Genomic DNA, 23741 nt, shown 5'->3' on the forward strand with positions numbered 1-23741 from the left:
GAATGGGAAGAGAGAGAGACAGAAAGAACTGTAAACATCGCCTCGTCCAATCCAGGTGCTCACAGGTGTCGCGTAAACATAAACACGATCCTGTTTATGTTTACGGCCCTAAAAACTGCTGGACCCCCTTTCTGTATGGCTTAGGAGGCTTCTTTACACCTTTCTCTTGGTGATTTATTTTGCCTGCTACACCTTAACCTTGTATGTTATTCCATCCATCATTCTATTATCAGTGACATATAAACGGGATTTCGGCTCCGTTAAGATTGAGTGTAGTCTGGTTGGAGGGTCAGTTTAACTAGTAACCAGGGAGACTCATTCTTACCTCATAAGGGACACCGAATTTCTACGTAAAATCGTCTGGGTGGAACAAGAATAAAATGAACAAGGCGTCCTCAGGCAGAAGAGGTTACAGTGCCAATCGTCATGAACAACTCACTACGCACTCACTGGCACTAAAATTTATATCTCATTGGCAGTGATATTTAGACCCCCTGGCAGTGAAACATATCAGTGCCAGACAAGATTCTAAAACATTCGTGCTGAGTGCCAAAGACCTGCTGAGAATAAGTGCCAAATAAGTGTCTCATGACAGTGCCACTTAAGGGGAAAAGTGTTCTCTGTACATCACGTTAACTACCACTACTCTCTCAACCACAACCCTTTATTACTACCACACTTGCTATACTACGTTCAATAAAAGTTGGCGTAAAATTGATATCTTCGTCTTAAAAGACAATTACAAGAGACATACTACATGATGCTAGTCACGAAGAAGTGCTATGGAAAGGAAGTAGAGCCATAATATTGTATTCAGCCACTTAAATACAAGAAATACAGTAGAATATATACGAATAAAATATCTATGCCATTTTAAAGTGAATGTTACCGCCATTTTATACTCTCTCTCTCTCTCTCTCTCTCTCTCTCTCTCTCTCTCTCTCTCTCTCTCTCTCTCTCTCTCTCATACAAACACTCCGCCACACTTCATCATTACTATTACACAGGACTATTACCACTACATTTCCTCCTATATATTACACTCCGCTCCCAAAGGCCTAGCAGTTCTGACATGCCATACCCTTTCCCATGTCACCACTTTGGCACTAATACCCACCGTCCATCTTACATACATGCTAGGACAGTTAAAAATCAAACTACAGCTGAATAAAATCGTCGGGTGGTTACAAGGGCAAGCTAGAAACGAGTCGCTAGAATGAAAGAGTTTAATGCTTTCAAAATTAAGACTTTTTCATTCCTGCTACGGTCAGACGATTTTCCTTAGCTATATGTCTCTGTAAAAGAAACAAAATTAATTCTTAACCCCCTGAATACGGAGGAAAATAAACCCGTTCTGTACCAATCTAAAAACACGAAAATCGCCATGGCAGTGAAAGTGGTTTAATACGTCTGAGTCATTCCAAGCACCGTTCCATAAATCCGGTGCACTGAGCCGGGATAAATCACTTGCAATCCACAGTAATCCCGTTTTATACACGTTGGCTACCTCACGGCCTTAACATAATCGCTTCTGCTCTTTATTTTAGGTGGCACTGTAGTACTTTCACTTTAACTTGGCCTATTTCAGCTTATTTTACACAGATCAGTAGCAGAATTAATAATGCTACGGCTCTACATCTTTCTTTCATACCACATCTTCACCACTAACTTCCCTTTTTTCCTTCCTTCCTGTCTTCCTTCACTTTGTTACTCTTCTCTTTCACCATCTCCCCCCCTCCTCCTCTCTCTCTCTCTCTCTCTCTCTCTCTCTCTCTCTCTCTCTCTCTCTCTCTCTCTCTCTCTTATATATGCGAGACGTAGGGGAATGATGAAAGGGAAGAATAAGTAGACGAAGTGAAGAGGGATAGGAAGGAAGGGAAAGAAAGAAAGGAGGATGAGGAACGATGAGAGAGAAAGAGCGAGATGAAGCGAGGGAGAACAAAAGAGGAAGGGAAGAAAGGAAGCGAAAGGAGGAAGGAAGTGCTGGACGGATAAGGATTAAGGAGGAAGGGAAGGAGGAGGATTAGAGGGGAAGGAGGGAAGGAAGGAAGGAAGGAGGGAGTGGACGGGAGTGAAGGACTGTGCCAAGTCATAAGAAGGAATATATTGTAAATCAATGGGGAAAATAATGAAGGTAAAAAATGGAGGGACGGGGGAAAAGATTGGAGGAAATTTCTCTCTCTCTCTCTCTCTCTCTCTCGTCCCTTCCCCCCTCCCCTCTCAATAAAAAGTTTAATGTGTCTGAGAGAGAGAGAGAGAGAGAGAGAGAGAGAGAGAGAGAGAATAAAGGAAGGCGTAGAGGAAGGGGAAAAGGGCAACGAGAAAGAGGATAAAAGAGGCAGTGAGAAAGAGGACAGTGAAATGGGCAGGAAAAGAGAGATGGAAGGCACAGGGAGAGAGGAGGAGAGGAGAGAACAGAGAGGATAGAGACAGGGTGAGAGGAGGAAGGAGATAAAGAAGAGAAAATTAAGGGAGTGGAGAAGAAAGGAATAAAGATTGATAGAAGAGGCTGCAAAGGGCGGAAGGGAAGGGGTAAATACTGGAATGGGAAGGGATGGAAGAGGAGAGGGAGGAGAGGAGAGAAGAAAGGAGGAGAGGAGAGGCTGGGGAAGATCTGTCAGGGGAGAGATGGGAAGGGACTGGGGAGAAAGGAGGGGAGGGGAGGGGAGGGAACACAATCCAGTCCTCTCGTGTCTGACATAATATGATCAACATGAAACACTAGATGAGCACGGAGGAGGGAGGAGGGGAATTGGAGAGAAAAAGAAAGGGAGGAAAGGGAAGAGGAGGAGGAGGAGGAGGAGGAAGGAGGACAGATGAGGGAGTGGGAAGGAAGGAGGAAGGAAGGGTAAAGGTGAGAGGGGGAGGAAAACTTTGAAAGAACAGGGGAAGAAGAAGGGGAAAGGAAGGGGAAGGGGAAGGAAGGGAGGGAGAAGAAGGGTGACTGGTGTGAAAGGGGGTGCCGGTAGGGGGGGGGGGAAGGGAGAGGGAAAGGAAAGAGGAAGGATGAAGAATAGTTTGAAGGAAAGGAGGAAAGAAGGTAGGAAGAAGAGAAGCGTATGGAAAAGGGAGAGGAAAAGGTTTAGGGGAGGGAAGGATATTTTAAAACAGGGAGAAACTTGAGGCTAAGAAGGGAGAGAGGAAGGATAAGATAAGGAGGAAAATTAACAGGAAGAAAAGAAGGAAGGAGGAAGGAAAAAAATAGGGTGGGGGGGAAGAGGAACGAAGGAAAAGGAAGGTTGGGGGAGGGTGGGGGGACAATTATTAAAAGGAAGGAAGGAAGGAAGGAAGGAAGGAAGGGAGGGAGGGAGGGAGGGAGGGAGGGAGGGGGGAGTGGTAGAGGGAGGGGGGAGTGGTAGAGGGAGGGGGGGTAGGGAGTCTGGCGCCAGTCTTAACTATTTCCGTATGGTGGTTGTCTTTGGAGATACCCCTCCCCTCTTTCCCGATCTTCCTCCTCCCTCCCCTCTCTCGATCTTCCTCCTCCCTCCCCTCTCTCCCCCCCCTCTCCCGATCTTCCTCCCTCCCTCCCTCCCCCCCTCTCCCGAGCTTCCTCCCTCCCTCCCTCCCTCACCTCTAACTTATGTCATTTCATCCTTTTTTCTCCCCCCACTCTTGCCATACTCCCTCTACCTCATCTCTCTCTCTCTGTGATCTAACTTACGTCATTTCACTCCCTTCCCCCCCCCCTCTCTCTCTCTCAGATCATTTCATTCATCTGTCTTCCCCCTCCCCCACCACCTGTGTGCTGTTCCCCTCTTCCATCCCCTTCCCCTCCCTCAACCTTCCTTCCCTCTATCTCCTACTCTCCCCTCACACATTTCATCCCCGCCTCCTCCCCCACCCCTCTCCCCTCTCCCTCCCTTTCCTCCCCTCACCCCATCCTGTAACATACTTCACGCGTCTCCCTTTCCTCCTCTTCTTCTCACCCCCTCCCTCCCCTCCTTTCCTTCTCACCCCCTCCCTCCCCTTCCCACCTTCTCACCCCTTCCCTCCCCTAACCCGTTCTGTCTCCCCGTTTTCCTTTTCTCCCCTCCACAGTTTTTCTCTTCCCCCTCACTCCCCCTTTCCCCCTTTCTATACCCCTCCTTCCCCTCGCTCTTAACTCCTTTCACCCCTGTCTCTCTCCCTATCCCCAATCCCAATTATTTACAATTTTTTTTTATCATGGGTTACTAGGAAGAGAAACAAGAGGCAGTACAGTAAGAAGGGCCACTGGGGTGAAAGAGAAACAAGTGTGTAGGTGTGAAGTGTAGGTTAATTATATTTTTGTAGTTAATCAGTTTGTTTCTGCATCGCCTAATGTACACCGCCGATGAGCTTGGTACCTGTGTTTGTATATGGTGTTGTAGGTGATACAGGTAGGCATAGGTAAGCCAGGTGTTGTTAATTGGTCTTGTAGGTGATACAGGTAGGCACAGGTAAGCCAGGTGTTGTTAATTGGTCTTGTAGGTGATACAGGTAGGCATAGGTAAGCTAGGTGTTGTTAATTGGTCTTGTAGGTGATATAGATAGGCATAGGTAAGCCAGGTGTTGTTAATTGGTCTTGTAGGTGATATAGGTAGGCATAGGTAAGCCAGGCGTTGTTAATTGGTCTTGTATGTGATATAGGTAGGCATAGGTAAGCCAGGGGTTGTTAATTGGTCTTGTAGGTGATATAGGTAGGCACAGGTAAGCCAGGTGTTGTTAATTGGTCTTGTAGGTGATATAGGTAGGCATAGGTAAGCCAGGTGTTGTTAATTGGCCTTGTATGTGATATAGGTAGGTAAAGGTAAGCCAGGTGTTAATTAGTCGGTATATCCAGGTATTGCAAGAGGTCCCCCAGTGCTTTGAACCTTAGGGGGAACCACCTGTGATGTATATTCATGCCCCTATCCAGCCTTTGTACGTGGAGGAAATTTACATCATCGTCATCCTCAAGTCTTTCCTAGATCTTGCCTGATGTTTCCCATAAGCGGGTGTTGAAGAATTTGAGTTGCATCGTGAAGTGTTGAGTTTGAGTTGCATCGTGAAGCGTTGAGTTTGAGCTGAATCGTAAAGTGTTGAGTTTGAGTTGCATCGTGAAGTGTTGAGTTTGAGTTGCATCGTGAGGTGTTGAGTTTGAGTTGCATCGTGAAGTGTTGAGTTTGAGTTGCATCGTGAAGTGTTGAGTTTGAGTTGCATCGTGAAGTATTGAGTTTGAGTTGCATCGTGATGTGTTGAGTTTGAGTTGCATCGTGAAGTGTTGAGTTTGAGTTGCATCGTGAGGTGTTGAGTTTGAGTTGTATCGTGAAGTGTTGAGTGTGAGTTGCATCGTGAGGTGTTGAGTTTGAGTTGCATCGTGAAGTGTTCAGAGTTGCATCGTGAAGTGTTGAGTCTAAACTGAATAATATCGTCTGAAGATACCAATAATAATACTCTCAGAATAAGTTACCGGAATGAAGGCGTTAAGAGGTCATCGTACTAAAGTGGTGGATGGGGATGCTTGTCAGTGATGTCTCTTAAGAAAATAGTCTTGAAAGCGAGTACACAGTGAAATCCTGGAAATGACGTCATCTTTTAAATCCCGGAATTGACGTCATCGTTTTAATCCTAGAAGTGACGTCATCGATATATCCCGGAATTAACGTCATCGTTTTAATCACGGAAATGACGTCATCGTTTTACTCCTGGAAATGACGTCATCGTTTTAATCGTAATGACGTCATCGCTTTAATCCAAGAAATGACGTCACTCTTAATCCAGCAGCTGATGAGTGTATTCAGTTTAAGAAAATCCTCTTAATATACGGTAATCCCTCTTCATCTTAACCTGGGCCAGATTTTTCCCTTTTTGTAGCTTATTAAACGAATCTAAGTGTCGGATGATGATGCTGCGGCTCCACATCCTTTCCATAGCACTTCTTCGTGACTAGCATCATATTCTAGTGTTAATCTACTCGGCATTCCAGATGGATAGATGGCAATTTTGGGCCTAGTTAGAGTGAAAAAAGAGGTATCTAAGTGTCAGATGATGATGCTACGGCTCCACATCCTTTCCATAGCACTTCTTCGTGACTAGCATCATATTGTAGTGTTAATCCACTGCTACAACTCACCAGTCAGTATGTATAGATAGCAATTTTAGGCCAAGCCGGAGTAAATTAATGGAGTAAAACGAGATATGTAATTTTTCCTGTTCTATCCAAACAATTTTCCTGATATTAGGGGAGAGATTTGGTACGTAAGGAGTGAATGTAAACAGCATCCAACCCTCCCAGTTCAATAACAATCCATCCTAGGCTGAGTAAAATCGTCTGGAGGTGCCCTGAACAACAAGAGGCCTCCCCAGCGCTGAATAAAATCGTCTGGCCATAATAAGAATATAGTTAAGAATATTTACTGGGAGTCAAGAAGTTAAACATATATATATATTTTTTTTTTACTCTTTTCATTTTGGGGGTTGGGTTGGTCAGTCACTGCCATATATAGAAGACCTGAGAGAGAGAGAGAGAGAGAGAGAGAGAGAGAGAGGATCATTACAGTCACTATTTATATCGGTTATCAGTTCCATCAGGTAAAAACACATAACTAATAGCAACCATAACTACCACCACTACCACACCTCTACCACCACAATTACCACCACTACCACACCCCTACCAACACAACTACCGCCACTACCACACACCCCTACCAACACAACTACCACCACTACCACACACCCCTACCAACACAACTAGCACCACTACCACACACCTCTACCAGCACAACTACCACCACTACCACACAACCCTACCAACACAACTACCACCACTACCACACAACCCTACCAACACAACTACCACCACAATTACCATCACTACCACACACCCCTACCAACACAACTACCACCACTACCACACACCTCTACCAGCACAACTACCACCACTACCACACAACCCTACCAACACAACTACCACCACTACAACACCTCAACCACCACAATTACCACCACTACCACACACCCCTACCAACACAACTACCACCACTACCACAACTACCACCACAATTACCATCCCTACCACACACCCCTACCATCACAACTACCACCACAACCACAACTACCAATACCATCCCCACTACCCATGACGTCACGATGACCCCACGTAATACTGACCTTGGCTGCGAAGAGGGGAGAGGGGAGGAGGGAGGGGGTAGATTTACCCCCCTCCCAAACATGCCTACATACCAACCCCCCCCACAGTACTCAACACTCCTACTCTCTCTCTCTCTCTTCCCATCAATTCCTTAATCCAATTCTTTCCCTTCTTGCCTGTCGCGTCTCCCCCTCCCCTCTCCCCCCTCCCCAAACTTACCCTCTTGCCCCTCCCCCTTCCCTTCAAGGACATGGAATCTGAGGGGAGGGAAGGGGGAGGAGAGAGGAGAGGAGAGGAGAGGAGAGGAGAAGAGACGAGTGGAGAGGAGAGGAGAGGAGAGGGGAAGGGAGAGTAACGAGGGGAGGGAAGAGTAACGAGGGGAGGTAAAAGGATTGTAAGCAGAAAAGGCGGGGAGATGAGAAAAACACTGAAGATGGGAGTGAGGTGGGGAGGGGATGGAGGGAAGACAGAAGGTGCGGGAAGAGGAGGAAGACAAGAAGAAAGAAAAAAATAAGAGTCCGTAATATATGTTAGGAGGAGGAGGAGGAGGAGGAGGAGGACGAGGAGGAGGAGGGAAAGGAAGGAACACTAAGTAAAATTTTCCTTGATAAGATGCATCAGAAAGAAAATTGACGAGTTTGCCTAAGTGTGAAGGAAATACGGTACAATAAGTCTAATTTTTCCCGGAATATGCAGCCATGATCAAACGACAGAGAGTATCCTTCCTGTGTGTGTGTGTGTGTGTGTGTGTGTGTGTGTGTGTGTGTGTGTGTGTGTGTGTGTGTGTGTGTGTGTGTGTGTGTGTGTGTGTGTGTGTGTGTCGCTATTCAGTCATATAAATTAATCTAAGGACAGAGTAAACGAATAATTACACATGATAAATAAATGACTAAAGAACAAACACATACCAACAATACAAACAGTTACAAACAACTACAAAAACACTGACAAAAGCAAGACATAAGCTGATTACCAACACTCAGATTTAATACACACACACACACACACACACACACACACACACACACACACACACACACCTCAAACCTAACTACCATATAACATCTAAATCTCTAATCAACTATACTAATAAAATCGCTAATTGAACTAAACGTGAGCTACTTTTAAGAAAACCACAATTAACTCAAAAAAATATTTATTATCGAGAAAAATTCATCATCATCATCATCATCATCATCATCATCATTATTATTATTATTATCATTTTCTTCCATCCTAGTGATTCGGGTGACGTAAGATCCAAAAACTAGGTACGAAAGTGGAATGTACTGGGCCAGACATTCACTAACATATCATTCTAGCCCCTGGAATCCTGGCTTCTACTTCACCGACCTAACCACCTACACATTCTTTTCTTGGATGCCGGGTAGTCAATTCGAAAAAGAAAAAAGTCCAACCCTCTATCATGTGATCCTCCATTCATAAGTCATCAGATCAATCTAAACCCCTACCAGTTCCCTTCAGCAAAATATTATTACACAGATCTCACACTACACAGACACATTTATAAAGAAAGGACCAAAAAATACACGGCACAGTTAAGGGCACACGGACACATTGATATCAGATACAGAGAAAGGTAAGAGATGCAAAGATACTGGATTATAGAAACATTACATACATTCGGTGACCCCCATGCTTGAAATACAGAAAACCAACAGCGATATTAAAAAAAGTGGATAAAATACTGGTAGATACATAATACATAAAATACAAGTAGATTACATGTAAATTGCATACATATATATAAATACACAGGTACGTAGAAAACAGATAGGTAATACAGCAACACCCCAAACACTACGGCACCCTTCAGATTAACTCCACCGCTTCAGTACTATGACGAGGTTTCTCTCTTTTATTCTTGCTACCTTCAGACGATTTTATTCAGCTTAGGAGAAACTCATACTTGAAGGGGTTTGAGCCTTAACTCCTTCCATACTACAGCTGAAGAAAATCGTAGGGAAAAAATTACCCGGTGACAGCAAGAATAAAATACGAGACACGTCACTGTCTTGAAAGGGTTAGGAAGAAGAGGAGGAAGAGGAAAGGGGGAAGAAGGGGTGGGGAAGTACGGGGGAGGGGTAAGAAGCACCCCCTCCTTCACATGCAGTCGCCCTCTTGTTCTTGTTCTTGTCCTTGTTCTGTGCTTTGTTCTGTTCTTGATTTTTCCAGGTTATGTTGTAGTGGGGTTGATACTGGGAGGGGTTGGAGGGTGGTGTGTGTGTGTGTGTGTGTGTGTGTGTGTGTGTGTGTGTTGTAGTGGGGTTGATACTGGGAGGGGTTGGAGGGTGGTGTGTGTGTGTGTGTGTGTGTGTGTGTGTGTGTGTGTGTGTGTGTGTGTGTGTGTGTGTGTGTGTGTTGTAGTGGGGTTGATACTGGGAGGGGTTGGAGGGTGGTGTGTGTGTGTGTGTGTGTGTGTGTGTGTGTGTGTGTGTGTGTGTGTGTGTGTGTGTGTGTGTGTGTGTGTGTGTGTGTGTGTGTGTGTGTGTGTGTGTGTTGTTTCTGGATTCTACCTCAACATTATAAACAATGGCCAGGATGATGATGATGATGATGATGATGATGATGATGATGATGATAACTATTCCCACAGGCCAGTAATCCACCTACGACACACCAACATTAGGCTAATCCTCTGCAGCCCCACCACTTAGCACAAACGTCCACCCTCTCAACAGTGATAAGCCGGGGCATTACATTCAGATCTGGTGTTGTGGTATCAGAGGGATTGTTTTAACGGTGTGGGGTTGTTTTTGAGGCCTGAACACAACCACACCACCTTCAAATGTGACCACTTAGGCGCTAACACCCATCATGGCTATTGTGACACGCTGGGGCTATCACACTGACATCTGGTGTTTTTTAGTATCAGTGAGGATGTTTTTTGAAGTGGGGGTGTGGCCACTTGGAACACCTATGAACATCGTCATATCGAAGCTAAGCTGAATAAAATCCAGAAACTGTTTCCTGCAAGTACCAGGATCGAACCCACAACTACTGTGTGTGTGTGTGTGTGTGTGTGTGTGTGTGTGTGTGTGTGTGTGTGTGTGTGTGTGTCGGGAGGGGGGTGGGGGTATCATGCAGGAAGGCAGGCCTCAGGAGGGATGGCATGAGCCAGGCGGGGTGGAGTGGGTAGGGGTGGGGTCATGCAGGGTGTTACCTGGGGGTCGCGGGGGGGTGAGGTCCACCCCCATGGTCAGGTCGTGACCCTCGGGGTACCCGAAGGGGTCGAACACGTGCGCCAGGTCCTGGGGGAGGGGCGGGTGGTGAGCGAGGGGGGCCGGGGCCAGGACGCGCGTGTGAGGGTATAGCCCCGTCCCCACCCCCGCCCTCACCTGCCCGCTGGTGTAGGTGCGGGCGGCGGGGCGGGGCTCCATGTACACGCCGCTTCTCATGTGGTACCGACCCACGCCCACGCTGGGGTACTGCACCAGGCCGGGGTCGTCGCCCCCATAGTCGGGCAGCAGGGGGGGCAGGCTGGGGGAGGCTGGTAGGGCTTGGTAGAGGGCTGGGGAGACGGGGCGGGTGCGGGACGAGGGGGCCAGGGCGGGCCTGAAGAGTGCCGCAGGGGGGTCCGGGGGGGACGGGGGTTCCAGACTGGCCTCCTCCAGGGACCCCGGCGCGGCCAGGCTCACCCCGGGGTCCCTGGACGGGGCTTGAGGAAGCCCCGCCTCGCCCCCTTCACCCGAGTCTGAGTGGTAGGGCGGAGGCGGGGGGGCAGGAGGCCACTTGGGCTGGGAGGTGTCTGTGAGGGGCGGGGCTGTACCTGGGTGGGTCTGGGTGGTGTTGTGGTGGCGGGGTGGGTCGTCGGGACCGGGGTCGCTGGGGGCGGTGGTGGGGTCAGGGGTGAGGGGCGGCAGTACCCTGGGGCCACTCTGCAAGCTGCGCCCACCACCACCACCACCCACACCTACCACACTCACGTTACCACCACCTGCAACACATAACAGCACAGGGTTAATAACACCACAATACACCATAACACACCATACTGCCACCACCACCACCCACATCTACAACATTCACGGTACCACCACCAACTGTAACATAATAACACCATTACAAACTGCACCACACCACACCACACTTCATCACACCACAGCTAGGGCAACACCACAAAACAGTATCACCCAATACCACACCAAAGCACTACACCACAATGCACTACACACGCACACCACATAACACTATCACTTAAGACTACACCACACCGCACTACTGCACACCACACCACACCACATCAGTACGCCACACTACATCACATTTAACTACACTTAGCAACGCCAACATACATATTTTCCTGTTACCCCACGTTAACTTGGACGCGAACCCAGTGGACTGAAGAAAACAGGCCACTTCATCCTTGCGCTCCCAGATATATATACGTTTTAGAAGGGTTATGTTCAAGGGCCGCCTGTGTTATGAGAGTGGTGGATGAAGTGAGTGTGTTGTGGCGTGTGGCGTGCTGCTTTAAGGACATAATGGACTGTTTGTGAGTTAAACTTTGTGTTGTAGCGTAATAACAGCATCGCAAAATACCTAGGTGCATTCGTGTCTCTCAGGGTAGGGTAGGTTCTATGGGGTGGATGTCTGGTGAAGGTTTATTGAAGAGAAACAGGAATAGCACATCAGGAAAACCAGAGATTATTATATATATATTTTTTTTACAGGAAGAAAGGTTTAATTTACACATGTCCCGTGTTCTTTCTGTAATATGTAATTCAGGATATGAGAGAGAGAAAACTTTACTTAAGAATCTATGGTGTGACTCGCTGACATTCTCGTATAGTAGGAGACAAACTGAGGGTGTTAGGGAGAGAGAGAGAGAGAGAGAGAGACGGGGGGGGAGTCTCCATTTGGCAGATTGCTCGCTGTCTGTCTCTCCCATGGGCTCCACGCAAACTGAGGAGGGGGGGGGGAGAAAAGAGAGAGAGAGAGAGAGAGAGAGAGAGACCTTCGACTGACTCATTATACTGTAGGATGTCTAGGGAACCCATTTGCAAGTAACAAGACCTTTCCTCAATTTTCAGTCTCCCTGGATCTCTCTCTCTCTCTCTCTCTCTCTCTCTCTCTCTCACACACACACACACACACACACACACACACACACACACACACACACACACACACACACACACACACACACACACAAACCTGCCCCACTCTAGCACGTTTCTCGGCCTAAATATTGAGCCTACCATCAGCATGCAACATTAACAGTTTACTCTCTCTCTCTCTCTCTCTCTCTCTCTCTCTCTCTTTCTGGTTATGTTCGAATTCCTTACAATTACTTTAGGTTGGCAGGTTAGGTCAGATTACTTTATAACAGTTCAGTTTATTTTATGTCATTAGACTGGGTAGAGTTAGATTAAATTAGGTTAAGTTAGGTTAGGTTCAGTCGGCACATTCAGTTAAGTGACGTCCGGTTAACCCAGGTCAAATTAGGTTAAGTTAGGCCAAGTTATTTGAAGGTAGGTTAAGTTAGGCCAAATCAGGTTAATGTCTGCTCCACGTAAACTCAGCAGGCACATCCAGCCAGCAACACCAAACCCCCGGGACTCGGATCTCAGTATGTGACCCACCCTAACTACATTACGCTAATTACGGCCCAGACTGACCACCGCCCTAACCCTATTACCTGGCCAGGTGTGTATTAGCCCTAATTAGATACATCACAATTATCACACCGAACCAGACAAGTAGCCGGCGGAGATTTCTGTTAGATCAGATTGTGTTGTTATGTTAGACGGGGATAAGAAAAATATTCACAGAACACACAGCAACACCCACATCCTATACAGATTTAAGGATGAATATTTGACGATGCCCTGTGATTCTTGGGCTTCGACGGATTCTTATCAAAATTTTATGACTTCATCCGTGTCTTGCCCTCATTCCTTTTACCAAGTTTGGTTAAAATCGGATCAGAACTTGAGTTATTTTGTTCACACACACACAAACACACACACACACACACACACACACACACACACACACACACACACACACACACACGATCTTGTCCAAACTTAATGCATAATGTAACGATGAAAGACACACACACACACACACACACACACACACACACACACACACACACACACACACACACACACACACACACATTTGGTATACGTGTGTAGGGAACAGATGTACTGTATGACGTTCCTCTTACGATCATATTCATACACTTTCTTTCCTTTTAATCGTTATCGTGGAGAAGTGATTAAGACCTAGGCCCTGTCATAAATGCAAACTGTTTTTACAAGAGTTAGAGAAGTAGTAAGGTGGTCAGGTGTTCATAGATGAGGGAGGCATAGTGGGACTAGAGAGGAGGGGCATTGTGGGACCAGGTAGGGAGGCATTTGGGACCAAGGGGGGCATTGTGGGACCAGAGAGGGCATTGTGGGACCAGAGGGGGCATTGTGGGACCAGAGACGGCATTGTGGGACCAGAGGGGGCATTGTGGGACCAAGGGTGGCATTGAGGGACCAGAGGGGGCATTGTGGGACCAAGGGGGGCATTGTGGGACCAAGGGGGGCATTGTGGGACCAGAGACGGCATTGTGGGACCAGAGGGGGCATTGTGGGACCAGAGGGGGCATTGTAGAACCAAGGGGGGCAATACTGCACTGTGAAGACACATCCAAATGATACAAAATTCCGATATGAAGGGTTCAGGGGTTTGACTAGGGGAGGCGGGCTCCCTTTGATCCTCCCCCTCCCTCCTACGCCACCGGAAATAAAGAGCATAGGCCTCCCGTCCCTTATTCATCCTACAAAAATCCATCTTCGTTACGAGAGGAGAATTAGTGCGTTTTTTCTTTTCAGAAATTACAAGGAAAAGTGATCTCAAGAACTTTCCCTGTCTCCTATTTTTCCTGTAAATGAAAATCTGAGTTACGACTGATCATAATTTCGTCTGTCAGTCTCATCCCAGAAGCCAATCAATTTTAGCCACATCACCCCAGAAGTCAAACTCTTTTAGCCATAATATCACCCCAGAAGCCCGTAGATTTTAGCCATAATTTCATCCCAAAAGCCCATCGATTTTAGCCATAATATCATCCCATAAGCTCATCAATTTTGGCCGCAATATCACGCTGAACTTTCCCTAATTCAGATTTCTACGTCACTTTTTAGCCCTGACAGTTCCCTTTCCCCAGCCACAGCTAAATTATGTAATGCGACGCTACAAAATCCTCAACCGCAGACGCTATCAACAATTTTCCCGCCCGCGGCCACCTTGCGCCACCCTGCCACATCCTCCACCACGTACTAACCACAACACGTCCACAACCATCCCCACATCCGTCATTTCCCCACCGATCCCACTTAATACCATCGCCCCACCTACCCGGAAAATTGTCCTAGCACTTCGTCCGGTGGTCACACATGAGGGAAAAAAGCGATAGTGGTGAGAGCGCTGGCACCGAGGAAGGGAGAGCCGCAGGGCCGTCAAGCGTTTATGGAGGAAGAAAGTGACCGCTAAGTTTCGTCACGAACTTTTTACGGGGGCAAGAAAGCGACACGGCGACGTGCCTGAGTAAATAGCGGGAGGCGGGAGAGTTAGGGTTAGGTAAAGAGAGGCACATCAAGCCTAAAAACAATACCTCTGGACGCTGATTCACACGTGGACTTACCACTGCAGTCCTTTTACCTAACTTGGCCCAAATCTTCGTCCTTGGGCAACTTATTTGATGCAGCACAATGGCGAAAGACAATACCGGGGCTCTACATACTTTCCACAACACTTCTTTGTGACTAGCATCACATTCTAGTGTTAATCTACTGTTACGACTCAGCAGGTAAAAAAGTAAAGATGAGGGCAGACGTCATGAGTCACTTAGCCGTAGTGCTCACCTCCCTAACCTAAGCCTTTGGCCCTGTGGCGGGCTAATCACCCAATATCTTGGGATATACGACCACTACATCACCCATGTTACCACAGATACCTCGTCTACTTGTTACCCAGGGTATTCATACACCTACCAGTCAACACTGTGTGGACGGATACATTAATCGAGCGGGACCTAATGCCCACAAAAGGATTCGAACCCAGTCACTTGGGCCAACAGGTGCATAGCCAGCGATGCTATCCACTCAGCTGGCACGCCGTCAGGAGAACAGAAAAAAGCAGACATGGAAGAAACAGAATCAGGAATTTTTTACGTCGAGTGATTCTTCCTGCTTTGCATGTTAATAAAAGAGACTGGATAACTCGTATTTCACAGACCTGGAGACGCTACCCTCTGATCTTTTATAAACTCCTCTCTCTCTCTCTCTCTCTCTCTCTCTCTCTCTCTCTCTCTAACAACCACACCACTAATTAGCAGAGCAATTAGTCTTTTGAGGCCACAGGAGCCTATGAGGTCATTTTGAACATATCGTGGGTGATTTATTTGACAAGTGACAGTTTTTATGTGGTGGTGGTGGTGGTGGTGGTGGTGGTGGTGGTGGTGGTGGAGGTGGTGGTGGTGGTGGTGGTGGTGGTGGTGGTGGTGGTGGTGATGATGATGATGATGATGATGATGATGATGATGATGTGATAGTCAGGGTAACACACACACACACACACACACACACACACACAAATGCCTTGCACAGTATTTACGTCTCAAGTCTTCTGATCTCTCTCTCTCTCTCTCTCTCTCTCTCTCTCTCTCTCTCTCTCTCTCTCTCATTAGCAAATGAGTGTCAGGATATGAGTCAGTGTGATACGCTTCCGGTAACGGAGAGAGAGAGAGAGAGAGAGAGAGGGGGGGGGAAAGGGGTGAAAGACAAGGAAAAGGAATGGAAGGGGAAAAAAACAGAGAGAAATGGGGGGAAGGAGACGGAAGGGGGGAGGGGAGGGAGAAAAAATAGTGTAAGGATGGAGGAAAGATTTGGAAGGAGAGAAATATGAGAGGCGGAGAGGGAAGAGAAAAACTTTGAGAGAGAGGGTGGGAAGGAAGATGTGATGGTGGAGGAGGAGGAGGAGGAGGAGGAGGCGGAGGAGGAGAAATAAGACGAAGATGGAGAATGAAGTGGGAGGGAGAATGGAGAGAAAAAGAGAAGGAAAGCCAAGATCGAGAGCCAAGAAATGAGAGAGAGAGAGAGAGAGTCGGAGTTGGGTAGAGAGACGAGAGCAAGTTAAAGTGAGTGAGAGAGAGAGGCTGTGTGCTTGCTTTAACTTTTCATCCAGTGCATGTGTGGGGGGATCCAGGCAAAAATGAAGCACCGTGAATTATTACTGGCTTCAACAGGAGAGAGAGAGAGAGAGAGAGAGAGAGAGAGAGAGAGAGAGAGAGAGAATCATACATCCAGATTCATCAAAACAAAATCGTCTATTAATGAAGAATATATTGACAGATTTAGACAGACAGACAGGCAAGTAGACACAGATAAACAGTCAGATATAAACAGACAGACAGGTAGATAGATGGATAGATAGAAGGAAAGAGGCGGAGAGAACGAGAGCGGAGGAAGAGTACCGGAGGAGAGGAGGGAAGGAAGTCGAGAGGTTAAGTAAACACGCCGTAAAGTGAAGAGGGGGAGAGAAAATACTGAGAAATGGAGAGAGAGAGAGAGAGAGAGAGAGAGAGAGAGAGAGAGAGAGAGAGGAAAGATAGCAGAGTAGGGGAAAAAGAGGAGAGGGAAGTGTAAGGAAGGAAGAAAGAAGGGGTAGGAGAAAGAGAGGGGGGAAAGAGAAGAGGAGGAGGAGGAAGAAGGGGAGAGAGGAAAAAGAAAAGGGGGAGGGGAATTGTGTAGGTGGAGGGAGAGGGGGGGAAAGAGAAGGTAAAGGGGTAGGGGTAGGGGGAGGGGAAGAGGGAGGGGAGGGGAAGACAAAAGGAGAGAGAAAGGGGAAGAAGAACTGGGCCAAGAGGAGGAAGAGAGAGTGAAAGGGAAAGAATTAGAGAGAGAGAGAGAGAGAGAGAGAGAGCCATCAGCTTCTTTACCCACTTTCAAGCTAAGACAAACGATTTCCTTCAGCTTAGGAGAGGTGCCTGGTAGCGAAGGGGTTGATGGACTCTCTAGCTAACCCCTCCAGCTCCACGTCTCTCCACCGCTGAATAAAATCGTCTGGAGGCAGGACGAATTCCCCTAAATATTTGGCACTAAATTCATGAGACTCACAGTTTCTCTCGGGGGACGATTTTCTGATTTTATTCTTACCTCAGACGCTTGTACTCAGATTACACGAGACTTTTCTATCTATCTATCTATCTATTTATCTATCAGTACCTATATCTATCTGAATTTTATCTACCTACCTACCTACGGCTGTCAGTCTGCCCTCTCTCTAACTCGCACCCCCCCTCCCTCTTATACCTCTCCACCCCATCCCTCCATCTCATCCTCGTCACCTCTCACCCTCCACCAACACACACACACACACACACACACACACACACACACACACACACACACACACACACACACACTTACCTATGAGGGGGGAGTGTGGGGGTGTAGCGAGGTCGGGCTGGTACACACACACACACACACACACACACACACACACACACACACACACACACACACACACACACACACACACACACACTTACCTATGAGGGGGGAGTGTGGGGGTGTAGCGAGGTCGGGCTGGTATATAAGGTAGTGTAGTAGGACGTACACCACAAACCCCGCCGGCAGGAATGACAGCCACCGCTTCACCGCAAGACAACCCATGGGGGCGTCTGGGGGGGAGGGAGAGAGAAGGGGCACATTAGCTGTTGAATTTATATAGCATCATCATCATCATCATCATCATCATCATCATCCATCATCAGCATCACCATCATTATCAAGGTGTTAAATCTCCATCATCCTCATCACCATCATCATCATCACCATCATCAGCATCTTCATCGTCTATATTGGTTAACTTCCCTAAGAGAGAGAGAGAGAGAGAAATCTGGCAAATCCAAGGAGTTAAGTTCTTGAGATGAAAGATGCGTAAGTTAAACATTTATAATCTTACGCAATTCTTCTATAGTTCATTCCCTTTCTATCTATCTATTGCCAGACGCCTCAATCCCATTCGGGGTGGCCACAAACAAATCGCCTCCACGTCTCCCTGTCCCTCGCCATTTCACTTGGCTCAAATATTCATCCTTTCGCAGCTTATATCACGTAGTTCAGTGGCAGATGAAGACAATGCTGCGGCTCTATATCATTTCTGTGGCACTTCTTCGTGACTAGCATCATATTCTAGTGTTCTATTACTCAGCATTCAAGATGGAGGGATGGTAATTTAGGCCAAGGTAAAGTGAAGAGAGTATAATGGAATTTAAATCACACACACACACACACACACACACACACACACACACACACACACACACACACACACACACACGGCGAAACGTATGAATAACTGGAGAGAGAGAGAGAGAGAGAGAGAGAGAGAGAATGCCTCCCAGATTCCTGAACTCGCTTTGGATTAACCCTTGCCCCCCCCCTCTCTCTCTCTCTCTCTCTCTCTCTCTCTCTCTCTCTCTCTCTCTCTCTCTCTCTCTCTCTTCCTCCAGCCGCCGCCAAGCAATTTAATGAAGCAGTAAAGATCTCTAGCAAATCGTCTGCTACGGAAGTGATCAAGAAAAATACCTGCATCCTCTCTCTCTCTCTCTCTCTCTCTCTCTCTCTCTATTCTTCTATATTTTCCCCTCTTTTCCTTTTCTTTACCTCCTTCCGCCTCTCCTTCCTTCCTCCGACCCCATTTCCTTAATTCCCTCCTTCCTCCTTCTCTTCCTTCTTCCTCCTTCCTCCCTTAAGCTTCCACTCCTCTCTCATTAATCCATTCTTAACCTCCCTCTTTCTCTTTTCCATGCTTCCTTCTTCCTTTTTTTCCACACGCTATTATCGTTCTTATTTTTCCTTATTTCACCTTTCCTCCCTCCCTCCGTCCTCACTTCCTTCCTTCCACTAAATCATTTTTCCTTCCATCCTACCTTCCTTCTTTCTTTCTTTCTTTCTTTCTTCCTTCCTTCCTTCTTTATTTATTTATTTATTTCTTCCTTCCTTCCTTCTTTCTTTCCTTCCTTCCTTCTCTCCCCATACCACTTCCTTCGCAGCCCAAGTCAGACCCTAATGGAATGAGTTGATTACCTACTCTCACACTTTTCTCACTTTCTCTCTCTCTCTCTCTCTCTCTCTCTCTCTCTCTCTCTCTGACGATCAATCAATCTATCTATCTATCCATCCATCCATCTATCTATCTCTCCGTCTTTGTAATGCTGAGCAACTTTCGAAACTTTCCATCTTCTTCATTTCCGTCTATCATTTTCTCTGTACGTCTGCCTGTCTGTCAGTCTGTGGGAGGAAGGGTGTGGGGAGGAGGCGAGGCGAGGAAGGGAGGGTGTAGGGAGGAGAGAGAGGGGCGAGGAAGGGAGGGTGTAGGAAGGAGAGAGGCGAGGAAGGGAGGGTGTAGGGAGAAGAAAGAGAGGTGAGGAAGGGAGGGTGTAGGGAGGAGAGAGGCGAGGAAGGGACGGTGTAGGGAGAAGAGAGGTGAGGAAGGGAGGGTGTAAGAAGGAGAGGTAAGGAAGGGAGGGTGTAGGAAGGAGAGGTAAGGAAGGGAGGGTGTAGGGAGGAGAGAGGTGAGGAAGGGAGGGTGTAGGAACGAGAGGTAAGGAAGGGAGGGTGTAGGGAGGAGAAAGACAGCTGAGGAAAGGAGGGTGTAGATGGAGGAAATAAAGAGGAGACGTGGAGGAGAGGAGAGAGAATGGTAGGGGAGAGAGAGAGGGGGGGGGAAGAGAGAGATGTGGAGGAGGAGAGGGGGAGAGAGGAAAGGGAAGAGTATTTGCGGAAAGAGAGAGAGGAGAAATAGTGAGAAGAGAGAGAGAGAGAGAGAGAGAGAGAGAGAGAGAGAGAGAGAGGTGGGGGAAAGGAAGAGGGCGTGAGGGGAGAAACGTGACAGAGAGGAAGGGAAAGTAGAGAGAGAGAGAGAGAGAGAGAGAGAGAGTTGGTAGGACTGTAGGCTAAATGTTTGGGATACTATGAGAGTCAGGAAACACGGCTCAAGGCCTTAACATTCCCCTTCATGCCTCTCATTCCACACATTTCTCTCTCTCTCTCTCTCTCTCTCTCTCTCTCTCTCTCTCTCTCTCTCTCTCTCTCTCTCTCATTGCATCCTGTTTTTGCCTTCTTCAAACTGCAGGATCTCACTGTCATTCCCTTCATTTCGGTGACGTATATTCTGTTTGTTTGCGATGTGTGTGTGTGTGTGTGTGTGTGTGTGTGTGTGTGTGTGTGTGTGTGTGTGTGTGTGTGTGAGGGGTGTCTGGCTGTCTCCCAATCGCCCTCTCTCTCTCTCTCTCTCTCTCTCTCTCTCTTCTGCCTACCTGCCTCCCTCTCCCCCTGTTTCACCCTCCTACCTACCTACCTTCTTGCCTCCTACCTACCTACCTACATTCCTCCCTCCTGCCTCACTCTCCTACCTTCCTACCTCTCTTCCACCTACCTACCTACCTTCCTGTCTTACCCTCCTGCCTACCTTCCTGCCTCACCCTCCTGCCTGCCTGCCTGCCTGCCTTACCTCTCACTCAGTAAATAAGGAGTGACAGTTGGTGATCGAATGGAGGGAGGTAGAAGGGGGGGAGGTCACGGAATAATAGTGAGAGAGAGAGAGAGAGAAAGAGAGAGAGAGAGAGAGAGAGAGAGAGAAAGAGAGAGAGAGAGAGAGAGAGAGAGAGAGAGGACAAAACATGGATAGAGTCAAAAGCCTGTCAAACTGAGGCAGTGTATGACGACAGGAACAGATAAACAACTCTCTCTCTCTCTCTCTCTCTCTCTCTCTCTCTCTCTCTCTCTCTCACACACACACACACACACACACACACACACACACACACACACACACACACACACAATGAACCCTCCTTCCCCTTTGGGGAGGCGGTGGCTGAATCGGTAGAGAGACGGCCTGCAGTCCTGAAGGACCCAGGTTCAAATCCCGGCTGGGGCAGGGAACAGTTTAAGGATTTAAATTTCATAAAAGCAGACTTTCCTGATCTACCAGAAGACCCGCCGACATGTCGTAAAAGTACCCCCGCTAATACCAATACACCAGTCCTGTATGAGACAGCCCTAGCATGTATTCAATATGGACGGTGGGTGTTAGCGCCGAAGTGGTGACATGTGGAGGTGTAGGAGGACTACTGGGCCTTGGGATGGGCTACTGCCCCCGAGATATAGGCTCTGAAGCCTGTGTCCAGAGTCGGACACATAAAAAAAAAAAAAAAAAAAAACACACACATACCCATATCTTCGTCCGCATCCTCTCTCTCTCTCTCTATCTCTCAATCGATTTTACTCATCCTTTCGTGCAAACTGAGGTGCGTTGGGCCCTGGGGTAAGGTTGCTTAGTCCATACACTGAAGGCAAGTAACCAGTCGCTCTTCCCTGAGTGGTAATGTAATAAAAAAAAAATACTCCTCTGACATAACCCCTTAACAGTATCATCCATTTGTTGCGTTTTAAGCTACTATATTCTTTTCACCTTCACTTGGCCCAGATTTTCGTCTTATCGCAGCTTATTTCACGTAATCTGATAGCAGAACAAGAAATACTGTGTCTCTGCATCCTTTCCACAGCACTTTTTCGTGACTAGCTTCATAGTCTAGTGTTAATCTATTCAGTATTCAAGATGGGGAGATGACACGCTTAAGCCAAGTTAGAGTAAATGGAGTATAGACCAATAGGGGTCCATGTGGTTATACTGTTACCACCAAGCGTTGTAAATAATTTCGTGGGCTACAAGAAACCACTGTCAATCAGCGCAGTCACCTAGAAGCACTACATTAAATGAGAGGATGGTGTCTTACTGGGGCTACTGGAACCTGTTTGGAACCCCGCATTCAATACACTCCAGGTGCAATCTACGGGAGGGGGAAGGGGAGAAAGAGAGAGGAAGGAGGAAGGGGAAAGGGAAGGGAGGATAGAATGGAAGGAAAAGAGTGGAAAGGAGGGGAGAAAGGGAGATGAGGGGAGGGGGAAATGGGGGAGAAGGGGCAGGAGACATGGGGGAGAGGGGGGGGGGAAAGGGGGGATGTTGGATATGCAAAGTCGGATGGGGAAGGGATAAAGTGGTCTGGGAATTGGCAGGCGGTTTAGTGTGCAGGCTGTTGGGGAAGGAAGGAAGGAGGGCAGGAAGGAAGGAAGGAAGGAAGGACGGAAGGAAGGAAGGAGGGATGGAAGGAGGGAAGGAAGTTCAGGCTGTTGGGGAGGGAGGGAGGGAGGGAGGCAGGAAGGAAGGAAGGAAGGAAGGAAGGAAGGAAGGAAGGAAAGGAAGGAAGGGAGGAAGGTAGGTAGGTAGGTATGAAGGAGGGAGGAGGGAAAGGAAGCAATGGGAAAGGGTAGAAGGAAATAGGGAATGGTGAAAGGGCTGAGAAAAGGAATAACAAGAAACAGTGCCAAGGCACAGCAAACCCGTCCCCGGCAGTCATTTTAGTGCTGACGTATAAACACAACAGGATATCAAGTCAAAGATGTCACACATCAGATTTCAAGTAAATCGGGTGACAATTGACGATTTTATGCTCATCTGAAATTTTAGGCCCGACTCACCTGACACTGACTCCCTAATTGCTAACTGAAGGGTGACCCCCCTATGTAGTGAGATATGTTATAGGATGCAGGTGTGTTATAGGATGCAGGTGTGTTATAGGATGCAGGTTTGAAAGATGTGCCTTTAGGTTTTGGCTTCATGTCGCTATGACGAATTTGAAAGGAGTTATGGAGAAAAAACGATTTTTTTTTTTTTTTTACATTTTTTGGGCCTACGGCCTGGGCCTGGGCCAAATTTGGCCCCAAAATTTAATCAGATGATCAGAAGGTCACAGCCCATCATCCCTGTTATTTTAATCAAAATCGCACCAGTAGTTTTCGCGTAAAGTTGTTAACAGACAGGCAGACAGACAAACCAAGTGAAAACAATACCCGTCCCCTCGCTGGAGCGGCTCGGGGACGGGTAATAATAGGAAAGAGAAGAAGGGAAGGAGCGAAAGAAAGGGAGAGATTCTAGGAAGGGAGAGAGAAACAGCACAGTATAAGAAAGAATGGAAAGAAAAAAAAAAGGAAGAATGGAACAAAGGAAGGAAGGAAGGGAATGAGAGTCACTGCGATTGCGAGTTTGCATATGCATACTTTGCCGTTGTGTGTGTGTGTGTGTGTGTGTGTGTGTGTGTGTGTGTGTGTGTGTGTGTGTGTGTGTGTGTGTGTGTGTGTGTGTGTGTGTGTGAACGAAAGAGTGGGAGAAAGGGGGAATAAATGAGTTGTAAGGGGAGTAAACAGGAGAGGGGAGACGGAGGAGAAAGTGAGGGGAGTGAATGAGGTGTGAGGGGAGAGGGGAGGGATAAGTAAGATGGCTGAGCTCCTGTCATGTCAATCCCCTACATGACATCTCCGGGGGTAGGAGGGAGGGGAGGGGAGGGAAGGAAAGGGAGTGAAGGGATGGGGAGACGAAGGAAAGAAACATGGGAGAGGTTGGGTGGGGGAAGGAGAGGGTTTAAGAGAAGAGAAGGGAAGGAAGAGGGGAAAGGGATGAGAAGAGGAGAGGACGGATGGTAGGGGAGAAAAATGAAAAGTACTGGAGATGAGTGGAGGGGAGAGGGAAAGGGTGAAGGTAGGGAAGGGAAGGGAAG

General features: G+C 47.5%; 1 protein-coding gene across 1 annotated transcript in view; it reads right to left on the reverse strand.

The window, feature by feature from the left end:
• Positions 1-23741, reverse strand: part of LOC145396706 (uncharacterized) — a 116277-nt gene that overhangs the window by 20524 nt on the left and 72012 nt on the right. Inside the window, exons 2-3 of the mRNA XM_080269992.1 lie at positions 17667-17798; positions 10278-11051 (exon numbers count right to left, since the gene is read on the reverse strand). Coding sequence (XP_080126118.1) covers positions 10278-11051; positions 17667-17790 — 898 coding nt within the window. The 5' untranslated portion in view covers positions 17791-17798. The remainder of the gene's footprint in view (positions 1-10277; positions 11052-17666; positions 17799-23741) is intronic.

The sequence above is a fragment of the Coenobita brevimanus genome, chromosome 39 (genome assembly GCF_032717465.1).
Source record: "Coenobita brevimanus isolate Jiangsu-jjx chromosome 39, ASM3271746v2, whole genome shotgun sequence".
NCBI lineage: Eukaryota > Metazoa > Arthropoda > Malacostraca > Decapoda > Coenobitidae > Coenobita > Coenobita brevimanus.